The sequence below is a fragment of the Suricata suricatta genome, chromosome 12, assembly GCF_006229205.1.
Source record: "Suricata suricatta isolate VVHF042 chromosome 12, meerkat_22Aug2017_6uvM2_HiC, whole genome shotgun sequence".
NCBI lineage: Eukaryota > Metazoa > Chordata > Mammalia > Carnivora > Herpestidae > Suricata > Suricata suricatta.
Genome location: NC_043711.1, coordinates 16,838,226 through 16,856,045, shown reverse-complemented (window position 1 = coordinate 16,856,045; position 17,820 = coordinate 16,838,226). Strand labels below are relative to the sequence as shown.

Genomic DNA, 17,820 nt, shown 5'->3' with positions numbered 1-17,820 from the left:
CCCCCCCCCCCCCCCCCCCCCCCGGTAACCAACAGTTTGTTCACTATAGTTAAGAGTCTGTTTCTTGGTTTGTCTCTCTCTTTATCCCTTTTTTCCCCCCTTTGCTTTGTTTCATAAATTCCACTTAGTGAAATCATATATTTGTTGTTCTCTTATTTTACTTAGCATAATACTCTATCTGTATCCATGTCATTGCAAATGGCAAGATTTCATTTTTTAAATTGCTGAATAATATTGTATATATAAATATATATATACACACCTCATTTTCTTTATCCATTCATCTTAAAAATTTTTTTTTAATGTTTATTTATTTTTGAGAGAGATCAGAAGAGAGGCAGAGAGAGAGGGAGACACAGAATCTGAAGCAGACTCCAGGCTTCCAGCTGTCAGCACAGAGCCCGACGTGGGGCTTGAACCCGTGAATTGAGAGATTGTGATCTTAGCCAAAGTTGGGTTAACCAACTGAGCTACCCAGGCGCCCGTATTTTTAACTTTTTATGGAAGCTCTGTAGAGGCACCTGGGTGGCTCAGTCGGTTAAGCATCCGACTTCGGCTCAAGTCATGATCTCACGGTTCGTGGGTTCGGGCCCCTCATCGGGCTCTGTGCTGACAGCTAGCTCAGAGCCTGGAGCCTGTCTTCGGATTCTGTGTCTCCCCCTCTCTCTGACCCTCCTCTGCTCTCGCTCTCTTTCTCTCTCAAAAATAAATAACATTAAAAAAAAAAAAGGAAGCTCTGTACTGTTTAACAGTGGCTACACCAGTTTGCATACCCACCAATAGTGCACATCCTCACAATTGTTTCTTTATTTTCTTCCTCATTTTTTTAAAAGGAGTTTGTCTTATGTGTCCTGTGTCAGAGGGATTTATTGCAGATGTCCTCTTGGTAGCTCATCTTTTTTTTTTTTCATGATACTTTTGGGTGAACAAAGGTTCTAAATTGTGTGTAGCGCAGGTGTCAGTAAACTTTTCTGTGAAAGGCCAAATGGTAAAGTTGTATCTGAAAGATCAGATAGTAAAAGTGTAGTCTTTGCTGCAGTTTCTCTTTACTCTTGTGTGCATGTAGCCACAGACAATGAGCATGAGTTTTTCTCCAATAAAACTTTATTTACATAAGCAAAAGCAGGCTGGATTTGTGTTTTGTGTTTTTGTGTTTTGTGGAGTTTTTGTGTATTTGAATTTTGGAATTTCAGAGCTTCCTTCAGTGGAATTTTACCTGGGGATCCTGTTGGTCTGGGCTGAGAACTTTCCATTTAAGGCACTTCAGAGGACCTGCTAAATTTAGGACCAATTCTTATGTTAATTTGGTGTGGGATTCCTAACTGTGTCATTAAGTTCCAAACTCAGATTGTCTTGAGATGGAAGCTTGGTATCTTTGATTTTTGGCAGGCAGATAATTTTTCCAGCTTATGTTTTCCCTCCTGATGCAACTTTTTGATACCACTGGTTCTCTGTGTGTGTGGTGGGTGATTGTTTTAGTTCTGACGTTCTCCCTTGCTTAGGTCTGTAGTCTTATTTTGTGTCCTTGCATTGTCAGTGAAACCCTAGCCTTTACTTATCAATGTTGTTATACTTGTCTGTTTGGTCTCATCCTTAGCCCCACCCCATGTCATCCTAGTGTGGGTTGTTGTCTTTTTTTTTGCCTCAAGATTGCCACTTTGACTTAAAGTTTGATTTTTTTCTTCTTTGATTAAAAAAATTTTTAATGTTTTTTTTTTGAGAGACAAAGAGAGAGAGAGAGAAGACCGACAGAGTGTGAGCAGAGGAGGGGCAGAGGGAGAGGGAGACACAGTCTGAAGCAGGCTCCAGGCTCTGAGCTGTCAGCACAGAGCCTGACGTGGGGCTTGAACTCACAAACTGCGAGATTATGACCTGAGCCGAATTCAGAAGCTTAACCAACTGAGTCACCCAGGCACCCCTCTTCTTCTTTGATTTTTTAAATGTTTGTTTATTTTTAGAGAGAGAGAGAGAGAAAGCACATGCAAGTGGGGGAAGGGCAGAGAGAGAATCCCAAGCAGGCTCCATGCTGTCAGTGCAGAGCCTGCCTCATGCAGGGCTCCGTCCCACGAACCATGAGATCATGACCTGAGCCGAGATCAGGAGTCCGATGCTCAACCCATTGAGCCACCAGGCAGCCCATCTGGAATTTTTTTTTTTTTTGTACCTGAGGATTTGCTTTACTTCCTAGAAATTCAGCTGTACTGTAATTATTTATTAAAAAAAATTTTTTTTAATGGTTTTTATTTATTTTTGAGAGACAGAGACAGTGCAAGCAGGGGAAGGGTCAGAGAGAGCGAGAGATACAGGATCGGAAGCAGGCTCCAGGCTCTGAGCTAGCTGTCAGCCCAGAGCCCGACGCGGGGCTCGAACCCACGAACTGTGGGATCATGACCTGAGCCGAAGTCGGAGGCTTAACCGACTGAGCCACCCAGGCGCCCCTCAGCTGTACTTTAAAATAATGTTCGTAGGGGCGTCTGGGTGGCTCAATCAGTTAAGTGTTTGACTTCGGTTCAGGTCATGATCTCACACTCTGTGTTATGATTCTGTGTCTCCCTCTCTTTCTGCCCCTCCCCCACTCACACTCTTTTTCTCTCAAAAATAAATAAGCATTAAAAAATTAATAAAAAAGATGTTGACACTACAAAATTGCAGTGACTTGTGCATTTATTCAGATAAATAACAAGTTGCTGATGGTGTATGTATAGCGCCTCACGGTAAATTTTCAGTAATGATAGTACTTTTTGCTTTCCCCAAGAAGAACAGTACTACGGCAATAATTACCTGTCACTTGAGATGTTAATTTTGGGACTGTTGTAGTTTCTCTTATTAATAACATTGGGGAAAGTTTCTAGGAAGCAGTGTTTAACTCCAAAGCAGTTAAAGTACAGAGAAACACATGGAATATTTGATCGTTGTCATGTTTTATGAGGTGTAAAGGTTCTTGAGTCTAAGTGATGTGCCTTTTTTTCTGTAACTTTTCAAGGTATGAAGATGATGTGGTTTTCTGTGAACTTTCTTATGTTTGTGTCCCTTTATTCGCTTTCTTGTTTCCCTTCTTGGACCATCATGTTGATTAACAGACCAGAACACGGTCTGTGATGTGTGTGTGTTCTACCTACACACCTATACATCCTCCTCCTCCTCCTTCTCTGCAGTTGTTAGCACCACCTTGTCTTTAATAAATAAGCCAAAGTAAGGACACTGGTACAGATTTTAAGCACTTCAAAGTATTGCAGTTAGATTTATCTTTTCTTGGTTTCATCAGCTCAGCGAAATTTTCAGTGGACTATAACTAGGCAGGATGAGACCACTTACATACATCCAGAATAGGATTCGATTAAATTTCCCAATTAGTTAGCCAGAGATGGAACAGCTTATCAAAAGCATTTTAGTCACACAGCTGGGAATAGAAGCAACCTATTAGAGCTGTCCTTGACCCCTGAGTGTCTGGTTGGGGTGTGGAGCTGCTGAGGTAGGTTACACAGAGCAGCATCTTGCAAGCTAGGGAAAGCTCAAGTTTGGGTATCCTCTTGTCCTTTTATTCTTTTTTTTTTTTTTTAAATGTTTATTTATTTTGAGAGAGAGCACAAGGAGGGACAGAGAGAGATGGGGAGAGAGAATCTCAAGAAGGCTCCGTACCGTCAACACAGAGCCCGATGCGGGGCTTGAACTCACAAACTGTGAGATCATGACCCGAGCTGAAGTCTGGACGCTCAACCGACCCAGCCACCCGGGAGCCCCTGTCCTTTTATTCTTTAAGTTTCTCAGTACTAATCAAGAGGAATTTATAATTAAGAATTCGAGCTTCTCTTGTGTTTGAATGACATCCAGTGTCAGTGGGGGCAAGGCCTCTTCTTTTAGGGCAGAGGGTGGTTGGGGTGAGGGTTGAGTGAGGAAGTATGGTTAGGGCCCCTTGGGGGGTCCCTGGGAATTCTCCCAGGTCTGCCTCCAGCTTTCTGTCCCCTGACTCTGACCTGCTACTGTCTTACCTGGGTGATGTTGATACTGAGCTTATCATTAGAACCAGAATCCCAAATCCATTTCCATGCCAGCACTAGGAATCCTTGATATATGGTGAGTGTCCGTTTTTGCTTTTTTTCTGCCACCTCTTTACAAATGTTTTCCTTTTTGAACTTGTTACTGGAACTAGTGCTCTTGACAGGTTCCTGAGCTTCCCTCTTGCCCTTTATTCAGATGTTACTTCTGGAAAATTGGAAGTCTCAGTGTCTACTTTTTTAGTCATCACTTGTTCCTGTGATGGTTGATAGAAGTTACTGTGTCTTAAGTATGTATCTGATAATAATTTAGTTTCTTATAATTACTGTCCAGAAATTGACCTTAATCTTAAATTATGAGTTTAGATGTTTTATAAATGTTCTGATCTGATCGATAGGTAGCACAACTATGAACTTTTAAATGATCTTAGTACACTTGAACTGTTGAGAAAAGTTTTTTTATTATGTTTATTTTATTATTGAGACAGAAACAGAGCATGAGTGAGGGAGGGACAGAGAGAGAGGGAGACACAGAATCTGAAGCAGGCTCTAGGCTTTAAGCTGTTAGCACAGAGCCCGATGTGGGGCTCGAACCCACAAGCCATGAGATCATGACCTGAGCTGAAGTAGGCTACTCAACCGACTGAGGCACCCAGGTGCCCCGAGAAAAGTTTTATGGAGTACCTACATTGGCAGGCACTTTGCTGAATACTGATGTTAAAGATTTGAATAAGACACTGTTCCTGTCCTCAGAGGATTTCATATTACAGATAAATCTAGAAACTGGTCATTTCAGTATTATACTGTGAGTGGTTTGCGTATGTACGGTAGTGATATGCATATGTGGTTGGAAAGAGCATTTTAGTCTAGTCTCTGGGGGTTCAGGGAAGACTTAGGAGAACTAACTTTGTTTTACTCTTAAAGGTACCTCCCAGCACATTATTCTCATTTAAGATGCCAAAACTGAAAAACTGTAATAACTTGGGCATTTTCTCAGATAAATAACATGTTGTCAATGATAAGAATTACACCTGGATGTATTTGTTTAGGAATATGTAATGCAACATTTGGGATGTACAGGGAATAGTGTACAAGATACTAGGAACTCCAACCCATGTATTTAAAAAGCAACAGGATAACAAGAATGACTTGGAGAGCTTACTTGTTAGCTTAATTTGGAAGAGCTCGTCTTAATGATTCTTCTTAATATTTTTTATTTTCATTTGTTAACATTTTTTAAAAAGTTTTTAATTTATTTTTTGAGAGACAGCACGAGCAGGGGAGGGTCAGAGAGAGAGAGAGAGATACAGAATCCGAAGCAGGCTCCAGGCTCTGAGCTGACAGCTAGCTCAAACCCATGAACCGTGAGATCATGACATGAGCCAGTCGGAGGCTTAACTGACTGAGCCCCCCAGGTGCCCCCATTTATTAAAATTTTTGATGTTTATTTTCGAGAGAGAGAGAGAGAGAGAGAGAGAGAGCGCGCGCACATGAATGAGGGAAGGACCTAGAGGGAAGGAGGGAGACAGAGAATCTGAAGCAGGCTCCATGCTGTTTGTGCAAAGTCCTGTATGGGGATTTAACCCTGGAACTGTGAGATCATGACCTGAGCTGAAGTTGGATGCTCAATTGAATGAGCCACCCAGGCAGCCTGATAGTTTTTAAAGATGTATTTAATTTTCACTGTAGTGAAAATATTTTGTTTTTTTAAACATTTTTCAACTGCCATAGCATTTTTTTGCCATTGTATTTTATTTATTCATTATTATTTTTTTAATGTTTGTTTATTTTTGAGAGAGAGGGAGAGACAGAACACAAGTAGGGAAGGGGCAGAGAGGGAATGGGAGACAGAGAATCTGAAACAGGCTCCAGGCTCTGAGCTGTCAGCATAGAACCTGACTTGGGGTTCAGACTCACAAACCGGGGGTATAGCTCAGGGGTAGAGCATTTGACTGCAGACTCACAAACCGTGAGATCATGACCTGAGCCAAGGTCAGATGCATGACCTACTGAGCCACCCAGGTGTCCTTTATTTATTTATTTATTTATTTATTTATTTATTTATTAAGTTTATTTACTTTGAGAGAGACTTGAGACGGTACGAGTGGGGGAGTGGCAGAGAGAGCGGGCCCAATCCGGTTCCTCTCTGTCAGCCCAGAGCCCAATGTAGGGCTTGAATCCAGGAAACCATGAGATCATGACCTGAGCCAAAACCTAAGAGTCAGATGCTCAACCAACTGAGCCACCAGGCTCCCCTTAATTGTTTTTTTTTTTTTTTTTAATGTTTATTCCTTTTGAGAGAGCATGAGGGAGTATGGGGTAGGGGAAGAGAGAGAGGGAGAGAGAGAATCCCAAGCAGGCTCTGCATTGGCAGCACAGAGCCCAATGAAAGCTTGATCCCATAAACTGTGAGATCATAACCTGAGCTGATCCCAAGAGTCAGATGCTCAACTGACTGAGCCAACAGGCGCCCCTAAAATATTTTAATTGTTTTCAAGTGCATATTTCAGTGACGTTTTTCTTATATTCACACTGTAGTCCAGTAGTTAACTACCATCCATCTCCAGAACTTTGTCATTTTTCCAAACTGAAATTCTATGGAGTGCTTGGGTGGTTTAGTCAGTTAAGTGTCTGACTTTGGTTCAGGTCATAATCTCATGGTTTGTTGGTTTGAGCCCCACGTTGGGCTTTGCACTGACAGCTTGGAGCTTGCTTTGGGTTCTCAGTCTCCCTCTCTCTTTGCCCCTCGCCTGCTTGCACGTGCACTTTCTCTTTCTTTCCCTCTCAAAAATAAATCAGTAAACATTAAAAAAAAAAAAGCTCTGTACTCCTTAAATAATAACTCCCCATTCCTCTCTCTTCCCTACTCCTAGCAACCATTCAGTTTTTTGTCTTCTTAATATTTGACATCATGATGTTCTTTTCATTATATTATTTTGTAAGAATCATTTTCAAGAAAAAAATGCAGGGTGGTTTTTTTTTCTGTTTTAATGTATTTTTAAAAAATGTTTATTTATTTTGAGAGTGAGAGAGCAAATGGGAAGAGCAGAGAGCAGGGAGAGAGAAAATCCCAAGCATCTCCATACTTTCAGCTCATAGCCTGATGCAAGGCTCAAACACACAAACTAAATGAAATCATGACATAAGCTGAAATCAAGAGTTAGATGCTTACCAGGAGCCACCCAGATGATCATGCATGGTGTATTTCTAATATATTCATCTTGTTAGCCTATTTGATGATCAGTTTATATGAAACTTTTACTTCCGTAATGTGGAAGTAAATTCAGCATTTGATCTATTTGAGCATTACTTTTATAATCCATAAAGTGCACATCTCTTTGAAATTGTGCAGATTTTAGCTATAAGTTTATGTATAATTTACCATGTTTCAGTGGTCATTAAAATATAATAGCAAGAGTTCAGTTATAATTTTTATATAACTTAAAGTCAGAAATTGGGGAAAATGTCTACTGTATACTAATATTTTCTTATTCTACAGTAAAATCATTTTTGGAAATTGTGTTAACTTGAATTTTATATATTTTAAAAATCAGATTTTATTTATTTACTTATGAAGTTTATTTATTTTGAGAGAAAAAGAGGGAACAGTTGAGGGGCAGAGAGAGAGGATCCTAAGCAAGCTTCATACCATCAACACAAAGCCTGACGTGGGGCTCGATTTCATGAACCATGAGATAATGACCTGAGCCAAAATTATTCAAGAGTTGTACGCTTAACCGACTGAGCCACCCAGACACCCCTAAAAATCAAATTTTACATTTACTAATGGGATTTGTAGTATCTCAGTATTCTGTCCATTATTGTTTACTGCTGAAACATTTTATCTTTGGTAAAAGTAAAATGCTAATTGAATTAAAAAAATTTTTTTAATCCACTTTTGGAAAAATTTTTTATAAAACCTTATTTGGTTTCAGAAATTATTTAAGGAGGTTATTAAGATAGCAGTTGTTTATATCTTTTGCATTTACAAAACAGTAATTTTTTCATAACTTTTATTTTTCTCATGTGTAACTTGTATCATTTTTAGGCAAAATGTTTCATGGATTTCAAAGCTGGAGGCACCTTGTGTCACATTCTTGGGGCCGCTTACAAGTATAAAAATGAACAGGGATGGTAAGTTTTTGTGTTACTTTGTATATTTTGATGTGACATTTAAGTTATTTAACGTTAAATCCTCTTCCTTCTTTGTATGATGTCAGAGAATTCTATAAGCACATTATACTTTGCAAAGTGAAAGTTTTATGTGGTATTCAAATTTACTTTGTTCCTACATCAGGAAAATATCAAACAACTGTTGCACTTGTTAGGTAAGTTATTTCTCATACATGTTTGTATCTATATAATAGATAAGTTTGCACTGTCAGCAAACCGGAAGGTAGGCTGTATGAATGTGTTTTGAACTTACGTTGTGCCCAAAGAGAGCAGATTTTTTTTTAATGTTTATTTTTGAGAGAGAGAGAGAAACAGCACGAGTGGAAGCGGAGCAGAGAGAGAGAGCTATACAGAATACGAAGCAGGCTCTAGGCTCTGAGCTTTCAGCACAGAACTCGACGTGGGGCTCGAACCCACGAACTGTGAGATCATGACCTGAGCTAACGTCGGACGCCCAGCCAACTGAGCCACCCAGGCGCCCCTGAAAGATAGCAATCGTGAACACTCTTCTGGTGAACATTTCTTCAGAATGAGAGATGTGTAATATGCCGTCCTCAGGACAGAGATGAAAGGAAACTGTCTCCAGAGCACAGTTGGTTACTGGGTCAGCGGTGCAGCAAGGAGAGGAATCACTGTTGGTGTTGCTTCTCCCTACGTTCTTCTTTTTCCTTTTCCCCGTTCTCACACCGTCTCTCTTGGTGCTTGCTTTTCTCTCTTGAACTCTGGAGTTTCTGCCATCTCTATGTGGGAAGATGAGCTGCTGAGACTAGTGAGTGTTTCAAGGTGATAGGTCTGAGTTCAGGGAGGGTGAGGGGATGCTGGAGTGTATAGACTTGAAGTCGTTTCATGGTTTTAGTTGTGTTGTCTTATGCAATTCAATCTTAACATCTTTCCAGGAGAAGACTCCTGTAAATTTAAGCTAATCCCATACTTTGTGGCTGGGAAATGTAAATAACGGTTCCCATCATTAAGTGGACAAGTGTACAAGTAAATTATGTATAGTGAACTGTGAAAGGTGCAGACTTTGTATCTTTGCCAAACTTTTTATGTATAGATGGGTGTTTTTTTTTTTTAAATGTTTATTATTTTTGAAAGAGAGAGTGACAGGGAGCAAGCAGGGAGGGCCAGAGAGAGAGGGAGACACTGAATCTGAGCTGTCAGCACAGAGCCCAATGCGGGGCTCGAACTCACAGATTGCAAGATCATGACCTGAGCTGAAGTTGGCTGTGTAACTGACTGAGCCACCCAGGTGCCCCTGGATGGATGTTTAATCGATATTGGTTAACTGATGAAACAAGCATGAGCATGTTGTCATTGGAGGTAGCTTTCTGTTTTGTAGCTCTGCTTCCGGCTGTGGTCCTGTATCTCCCACAAGGTGTTCCCTGAGCAGGAAGCGACAGCGTGTCTGACTGTGTTATCCGTGGTCTGTGTTCGCTCTCAATTCTTAGATCAACTCTCTTCTTAATTTCTGGTTCTGCTTGTGTCCCAAATCCTGTCCTGGACCTGAGAGGGCAGTCCCTAAGTGAAATGACTTCTCCTGTCACATGTTACAGAACTTGCTTTGTGTGCCAGTATAGTGGAATACTTTTATATGAAAGAATTTAAAGTGGATTAGAAGGATATGTAAAATAAAATGTTCCCTAAATTAAAAGAAGACCCAAAAAAGAAGAAAAGGATAAAATTAAGAGACTTTAAGAGGAGTGAGGAATATGAATTTTCCCAAGCCTTTTGCTCAGATTGTACCAGAATCTTCCCCTTCCGGGTGTAATTAGACTCTCAGCTGTAGTGCACACCTTTCCTACCTCCTTTGACTTACACACTTGTAGTGAATGGATCACTTACACTCTGACAGTACATATTTTAGTAACCACTCACCTATTTGGAGTCTGAGCAGCAGCCTGTCTTCTTGACGGTGCCTGATGTTTCCCCACACACAGCATACCCCTGTGGACCTAGTTCATGTTCCCTTGAACCTCATAGTCTGGCTCTAAAGTTTGCTCATTCCCTTCTTTCAGACAAACATTCTGTCTCGTGTTTCTGTTTGGTTCTTTCTTGCTTCCTGCTATTTTTTAGCTTTCCTGATGTCCACCTGGAGTATCGTTTATGAGGGTGAATAGAAACACCAGGTAATTATTAGCATTTCTGAGAATAGACCATACAGAGTGTTTGAGTTTGATCTTTCTGGGTGTCTTCCTCCCTTCCTTCCCCTGTTTGTCTATTTTTTTTACCTACCTATCTATTTATTTATTTAGAGAGAGCAAACACAAGCAGGGGAGGGTCAGAGAGAGGGGAGATAGACAATCTTAATAGGCTCCACGCTAAGCATGGAGCCTGATGCCAGGCTTGATGTCACAAACCATGAGATCACAATCTGAGTCGAAATCAAGAATCAGACATTTAACTGACTGAGTCACTCAGTTGCCCCCAAAGAGGTTATTGATTGAAAATATTTTGTTTGTGTTTTATTAGTTTTTTAAAATATTTACTTTTTGAGAGAGAGAGAGAGAACATGAGCAGGGGAGGGGCAGGAAGGGGGAGGGGCTGGAAGAGAGAGGGAGATACAGAATCTGAAGCAGGCTCCAGGCTCTGAACTGTCAGCACAGAGAAGAGTCCGACGTGGGGCTTGAACCCATGAACTGTGAGATCACGACCTGAACTGAAGTTGGACACTTAATCAACTGAGCCACCCAGGTGCCCCTGTTTTATTAGTTATTTTTTCTATTTTGAGACAGAGTTCACTCTGTGTATATAAACTATACATAATAATATAGCAAGGATCCAGACCATTTTATTTATCCCCAAAGTCACACACCTGACAGGATATAATTTGTTGTTTACTTAAGTGTAGTAGGCTACACTCCCCCACGTATGCACACCTGTTTTCCAAGCTCTATTTATCTGTAGGCTGTTTGCCACCCTTGTGGAGTGTGGCATACAAGACCATCCTTCTGTTGATGGTGTCCATGTTTTGTAGCTAGCCACCATTAAACAAAGCCTCTTATTCTTGAGACCAGCGTGGTCACTTCCCACACCACTATACTACAAAAGTATTGTCTGCTGTTCACTTTGCCTCCAGCTTGGTGTGTTTTTGTATTGCCTTTTAAAAACTTTTTTTTTAATGTTTATTTTTGAGAGAGAGAGACATACATAGAGACAGAGTGTGAGTGAGGGAGGGGCAGGGACAGAGGGAGACCCATAATCTGAAGCAGGCTCCAGGCTCTGAGTTGTCAGCACAGAACCTGACACAGGGCTTGAACTCACGATCCACAAGATCAAGACCCAAGCCGAGGTCAGAGGCTTAACTGACTGAGCCACCCAGGTGCCCCGTCTTGCCTTTTAGAAGTTTGCTTTGGGAGGCCTTCACACCCCTTTCCCAGGAGTTAAACTCCTTCTCCAGGATCCATTGTCAATTCTTTTTATTCAGACTGTGTTTTCTGTCTGTAGCTGAGAATGAGAAGAGAGCGTTCCTGGCTGGTCACAGAGGCAGCAGAATGGGCGCAGTATAGCCAGACAGCTAACAGAGGCCCTTTAGACGCCCTAGGTATTGCTTTAGATTGAAAGGCTGCTGTGAGACTGCCCAGCAGATCGCTAGAGGAAAACAAAGCAGAAGACTCATAATTATTAAATTCTCAATGGAGAGCTGATATTCACAGTCTAAGCAACCAAAGGTTTTATTTTATTTAATTAATTATATTTTAAATGACTAAAGGCTTTAAAAGTTAGAAAGAAACATGTTTATTTATTGCCTTTTCTGTAGGGCTGCATTACAGTTCAAAAAGGCTTTATATTTATGGGGGCGGGTGCCTGGTTGGCTCAGTCCATAGACCATGTGACTCTTGATGTCATGATGGTCATGGGTTCAAGCCCCACATTGAATGTAGATCCTATTAATTAAAAAACAAGCCCAAAAAGTGTTTATAATTTTAGGTTTTTAATTTGCATTTCTCTTGTGGGTAAGTTTTAGCATCTAGATTTCTATACTGTAAAAAGGGAAGCTTATTTAAATATTCTTGGTAATTTCAACTAAAGGTTATACCATATTTACCTGACTTCATTTCAGCTTTTCTTTTTTTTTAATTAAACATTTTTTTTAAATACTTATTTGAGAGAGAAAGAGAAAGTGAGCGAGTGGGCATGAGCTAGGGGGAGGGCCATACAGAGAGAGAGAGAGAGAGAGAGAGAGAGAGAGAGAGAGAGAGAGAATACTAAACAAGCTCCACATTCATGATGGAGCTTGACACGGGGCTCTGTGATCTTCCAGCCACGAGATCATGACCTGAATCAAGAGTCGGATGCTTACCTGACTAAGCCGCCTCGGTGCCCCATATACTTCCTCTGCTTACATAGCGTACTGCTGAATCAGGAAAGCTTTTCATTTGTTGTGTTATTAAATCATTGTCTGGCAAAACCATTTATTTTATTGTGGAAATATAAACTGTACATAAAAGCGGAGAGAATGATATAATGAGTTGTCATTTACTTTCATATCCTTTATATAATTTCATCTATAAAAGGAATCTCTATGCCCAACATGGGGCTTGAACTCATGACCCCAAAGATCAAGAGGCACATGCTTTACCAGCTGACCAGCCAGGTGCCTTTAAAAAGCATAGTATTTTTTAAAGAAAGCATAATAATAGTACTGTTATCAACTAAGAAAACTATCAATAATTTTTCAGTGTCATAGTGGCGCCTGGGCTCAAACTCATTTAGTTAAGCATTTGACTCTTGGTTTTGGCTCAGGTTATGATAATCTTGCAGTTTGTGAAATCAAGCCCTGCATTGGGCTTCATGCTGACAGGATGAGCCTGCTTGGATTTCTCTCTCTGCTTGGAATGGTCTCTCTATCAAAGTAATTAAATAAACTTAAAATTTTTTTTCAGTGTTACTAAGTACTCCCTTATTGTTCAATAAATACCCGCTTAGTGTTCAAGTTTCCCTGATTATTTCATAGGTGGTTTTTATATTTATTCGAAGCAGTATTCAAACAAGAGTCATATATGGTTGGTTGATATGACTAAGTCTCTTTAGGAAGATTAATAGTTTTCCATTTGCTCTCTGTTCCCCCTCTTATCCTTCCAGATTTTTTTCTTTTACAGAAATAAGTTTTCTTGTAGAATTATCTGTGTTGTAGATTTTGCTATGTCCCTAGTTTATTATTTAACATAGTCTTTCTAAATTTCCAGTAAAGTGGTAGTTAGATCTAGAAGCTTAGCTGTTCCTACTATTATTTTTGGAACAGTACTTCATAGACAGTATGGTGTTCCTCCCTCTGGAGGCATATAATGTCTTGTTTCTGCTTGTAATACAAGTTGATGTTCAGTGCCTAGAATCATGCTGTCATTACAAGGTTACCAATGGTAGTGTTCATATTTTGAAAAAGAAAGGAGATAATGTAGGAGTACCTGGGTGGTTCAGTCCGTTAAATATCAGACTTCAGCTCAGGTCATGATCTGTGGTTCATGAGTTTGAGCCCTGCATCGGGCTCTGTTCTGACAGCTCAGAACCTGGAGCCTGCCTCAGATTCTGTGTCTCCCTCTTTCTTTGCCCCCTCCCCCACTCATTCTCTCTCTTTCTGTCTGTATCTGAAAGAAAACATTAAAACTTTTTTAAAAAGATAGATATTATAATGTATAGATATTTTTAATTGTTTTTTAGTAATTTTTTATAGAAGACTGCTATTCTCTCATTCCTTCTTTTATTAGCTGGAATACCGAGAAATTTAACTCACCATTAATCAGAAAGCTAGAATAAATTCTTGATTCTTTCTCTTTTACCAGATTCATTTAACTTTACATCTTCATTTGCAGGTAAATCCAGGCAACCCTATTTTAATTTGTTTAGTGACTACTTTCGAACTATTTCTCAAATTTCTAGGAGAGATAATTTCCTTTAGCCTCATTTATTTATTTAGTAAGGAAGCTGTTTTTCTGTGAATAATGAGTAAAGTCTTAAGTAAGCAGCTCTGAAGTGAGACACTTCTAGACATAGTTCTTTTGTTATCAGAAGCCTGTGAGTGGTCCCCTTTCTAAAGATACTCAACATGTCTCTCGTTTTATTTTGCTGAAAGAACCAGTGGAAACCTGTCTCCTCTAATGGGGTTTCCCTGGTTAGTTGCATGTTATTCTATTCTTCTGCCAGTTGATGGAAATTGTTTGGGAGAGGTTAGGGAAGGAGAATACTAAACAACCCCAAAAATGGAGTTTAAGGAAAAGTTCTGGGTACCAAGGTTAATTCAAGATATTGTTTCTTGGGACAACGGTCCCTTTTACATGTAAATGCCATTTTTGAAGCTGCAACTACTTTTATTCTGAATTATGTATTTCTGTGCTTTAGTGGACACTTTGCTTAATTCCCAAATTGGAATTCTTCAGGAAGTGTTTCAGTCTTGTCCTAGCACACTAATGAAAAAGTCATAATAGATATTAGACGTCAGTCATAATAAAAATTTCCTGAGTGGTTTACTTTATAAAACCACACATTCTGTGAGCCACTAAGGCTACATAGGACATTTTTAAAAAACCTAGTCTTTGCTCGGAAGGCATCTAATGAGATGTCCTAGAACAAGAGGATTTTGTTGCGGGGCTGTAACAGCAGTGGTGCACAGGCTGTATTAGGAACATGACGAAGACAGGAATAACTTTGTAGGGAAAGTGGCTTGTGAGACACCCTGGAGGTGATAGTATGAGGCCCATGGAGCAGGTAGTGACATCCGGGAAGGGCTGCAGAGTGTAGAGGAATGGCTGGAAGTCTGGGGAGTATCCCCAGGATAAAAGAGGACGGCCTGAGAATTAGAGCTTGAGCTCTAGACGCAGACTGCCTAATCCCAGCTGGCACATGGTAGTACTGAGTTAAGAATGTTCGAACCATAGCTAACATTGATTAATCACTTACAGATTAAGCATAAACACTGTCTCAAGCCCTTAACATATATACCTCATTTAACCTTCACAGAAACCCTTTTTTTTAATTAAAAAAATTTTTTTAGTGTTTTTTATTTATTTTTTGAGAGACAGAGAGAGACAGCCGAGCAGGGGAGGGTCAGAGAGAGAGGGAGACACAGAATCTGAAGCAGGCTCCAGGCTCTGAGCTAGCTGTCAGCACAGAGCCCAATGCGGGGCTCGAACTCACGAACTGTGAGATATGACCTGAGCCAAAGCCAGACATTCAACCGACTGAGCCACCCAGGTGCCCCTTTAAAAAAAAAAAATTTTTTTTTAACATTTATTTATTATTGAGAGAGAGAGTGTGAACAGGGGAGGGGCAGACACAGATTCCGAAGCAGGCTCTAGACTCAGCTGTCAGCACAGAGCCTGATGCAGGGCTTGAACTCACAAACTATGAGATCATGACCTGAGATGAAGTTGGGTGCATAACCGACTAAGCCACCCAGGTGTCCCTAACCTTCACAGAAACCTTAATGGGCCATTGTTACTCATGAAGAAATTGATCCTGGATTAGTAAATCACTCCAGACTACATAAATAAAAATGGGATCAGATTAGAACCCAAAGCACTTTGACTCCACAACCCACACTCTCGATCACTGAGCAGAATTAAAGTAGGTGTTGAATAAAAAGTAGTGAGAAAGAAGCATTTAGATTTGTAAAGATTTAATCATGTGGAAGTGGCTGCCAATAGACAGACAACAGCAGAATATTGTGCTTGGGTACTTACATAAAAAGACGAGGAAAGAGAAAAGGTAAAGAGATGAGTTTTACCATGTTTAGGGCAATAGTAGACTCAAAGAGAGCACTGACACTTGAATTTGAACAAAAGACTTAAAAAAAATTTTTTTAATGTTTTGTTTTTATTTTTGATACAGAGAGAGACAGAGCATGAGAGGGGGAGGGGCAGAGAGTGAAGGAGACACAGAACCAGAAGCAGGCTCCAGGCTCTGAGCTAGCTGTCAGCACAGAGCCTGATGTGGGGCTCGAACCCACGAACGTGAGATCTGACCTGAGCCGAAGCCGGAGGCTTAACCGACTGAGCCACCCAGGCGCCCCAACAAAAGACTTTTAAACACATAAACAGTAGATAATCTTTCCTTACACTGAAAGAATAGTATAGTAGGTCACTGCCTTTAGACCTGTGAGCTCCTTTTCTATATGATGTAAAGTATTTTAGATTTAAGGAAAGTGGAATACTTCATGGAATTAATACTTCATTTTGACTGGAGTGTATCATTTTTTTTTTAATTAAAAATTTTTTAAAATTTATTTACTTTTGAGAGACAGACAGACACAGAGTGCAAGTGGAGGAGGGACAGAGAGAGAAGGAGACACAGAATCTGAAGCAGGCTCCAGGTTCTGAGCTGTCAGCACAGAGCGCAATGCAGGGCTCAGATCCACAGACCATGAGATCATGACCTGAGCTGAAGTTAGATGCTTAGCCAACTGAGCCATCCAGTGCCCCTTGACTGGAGTGAATCTTAATGTCACAACATTTAAATGTTCTATGAAGATGTTGACATTACTTTTTTACACTACTGAGAAAATACCCTCATATGTTTTGTAGAGTGCTATTTTAATTAAAAAATCTTTGCCAGTTCATTTTTGTTGAGTGCTAAAACATAGTTTTCACTTTGTTTAAGGTAGAAAACAAATTAATGATTTTCTTCTCTTTTAGGCGTAGGTTTGATCTACAGAATCCATCTCGAATGGATCGTAATGTTGAAATGTTTATGAATATTGAAAAAACATTGGTGCAGGTAACTCAAAGTTAAATTATTAAGTTTTTTTTCCTTTAATATACTTTCAGTTCTGTGATTGGTTTTTTGGATTGCCAAAAAATTAAAAGAAGAAAAAATTTCTGAAATCTGTCATTCTGATATTCTTATGGGTTTTTGGGAATTAGAGCTATAAAATATGACTAAAACTTGTCATTTATAGAATATTGATCCTAATTTCTGATAAAAGAATCGATGGTATTTTCTTTATTTTACCTACTTTGAATCTCTTTCATATTTAACATAAACACTCTCCATCTACTGGTCACTCATTTATGCAGTCCTTTTCTTTGGCTTTGTTTCATGGTTGTGCCATTAATATAGATCTTATTTTCCCATCTAGATATAACATGAACAAGATAACTCTTAATTTTCTTCTTTTCTTTCCTAATATTTTTATTGATTGATAGTTTTTAATGATCACTGAACTGAACTAGCCATCCTGGAGTGAAGCAGCTGTTAAGAATTCACTAGGTATTATCAGAAACTTAATGCCTGAAACTTGTCTCATGGACTGTTAGAGAAATAACTGTTTTTTTTTCTTTTGGTACATTGATTTTTGGTGATGGTTTGAGGAGTTAAAATATGCATGTTTTAATTAGTGCTATTTGTAAGGTCAGAAATGTGGAAACGAGCTATAGTCCACAGCCTTTATTTTTTAATTAACTTACACAGTGAACCTCCCCCTGAGCCCTACCCCCCCCCCCACACCAATAAAAGGTGTAGTTGGAAACACTACATTATATTTGGACTGTTAAAGTCAGTTCAGATAAGATTGGCTATAGGAGTATCAATATGTCAGTGTTGTACCTTAATGAAAAATATGATGAATTTCTTTAGGTCATGATTCCCAACATTTTTGGTCTGGGTGTACTTAGCTGCAGAGACGGGCCCTGGGGAGGACATGAAGTGGCCTGCCGAACAC

At 39.8% G+C, this 17,820-nt stretch overlaps 1 protein-coding gene and 1 long non-coding RNA gene across 2 annotated transcripts in view; one reads left to right on the top strand and one right to left on the bottom strand.

The window, feature by feature from the left end:
- SMARCC1 (SWI/SNF related, matrix associated, actin dependent regulator of chromatin subfamily c member 1) overlaps nt 1-17,820 on the top strand; it is a 167,296-nt gene that overhangs the window by 13,138 nt on the left and 136,338 nt on the right. Inside the window, exons 3-4 of the mRNA XM_029917869.1 lie at nt 8,044-8,129; nt 16,796-16,877. Coding sequence (XP_029773729.1) covers nt 8,044-8,129; nt 16,796-16,877 — 168 coding nt within the window. The remainder of the gene's footprint in view (nt 1-8,043; nt 8,130-16,795; nt 16,878-17,820) is intronic.
- Nucleotides 8,674-10,339, bottom strand: LOC115273346. The gene is made up of 2 exons (XR_003900783.1): nt 10,044-10,339; nt 8,674-8,934 (listed from the first exon to the last, which is right to left on the bottom strand). It is a non-coding gene; the product is annotated as an uncharacterized LOC115273346 (long non-coding RNA).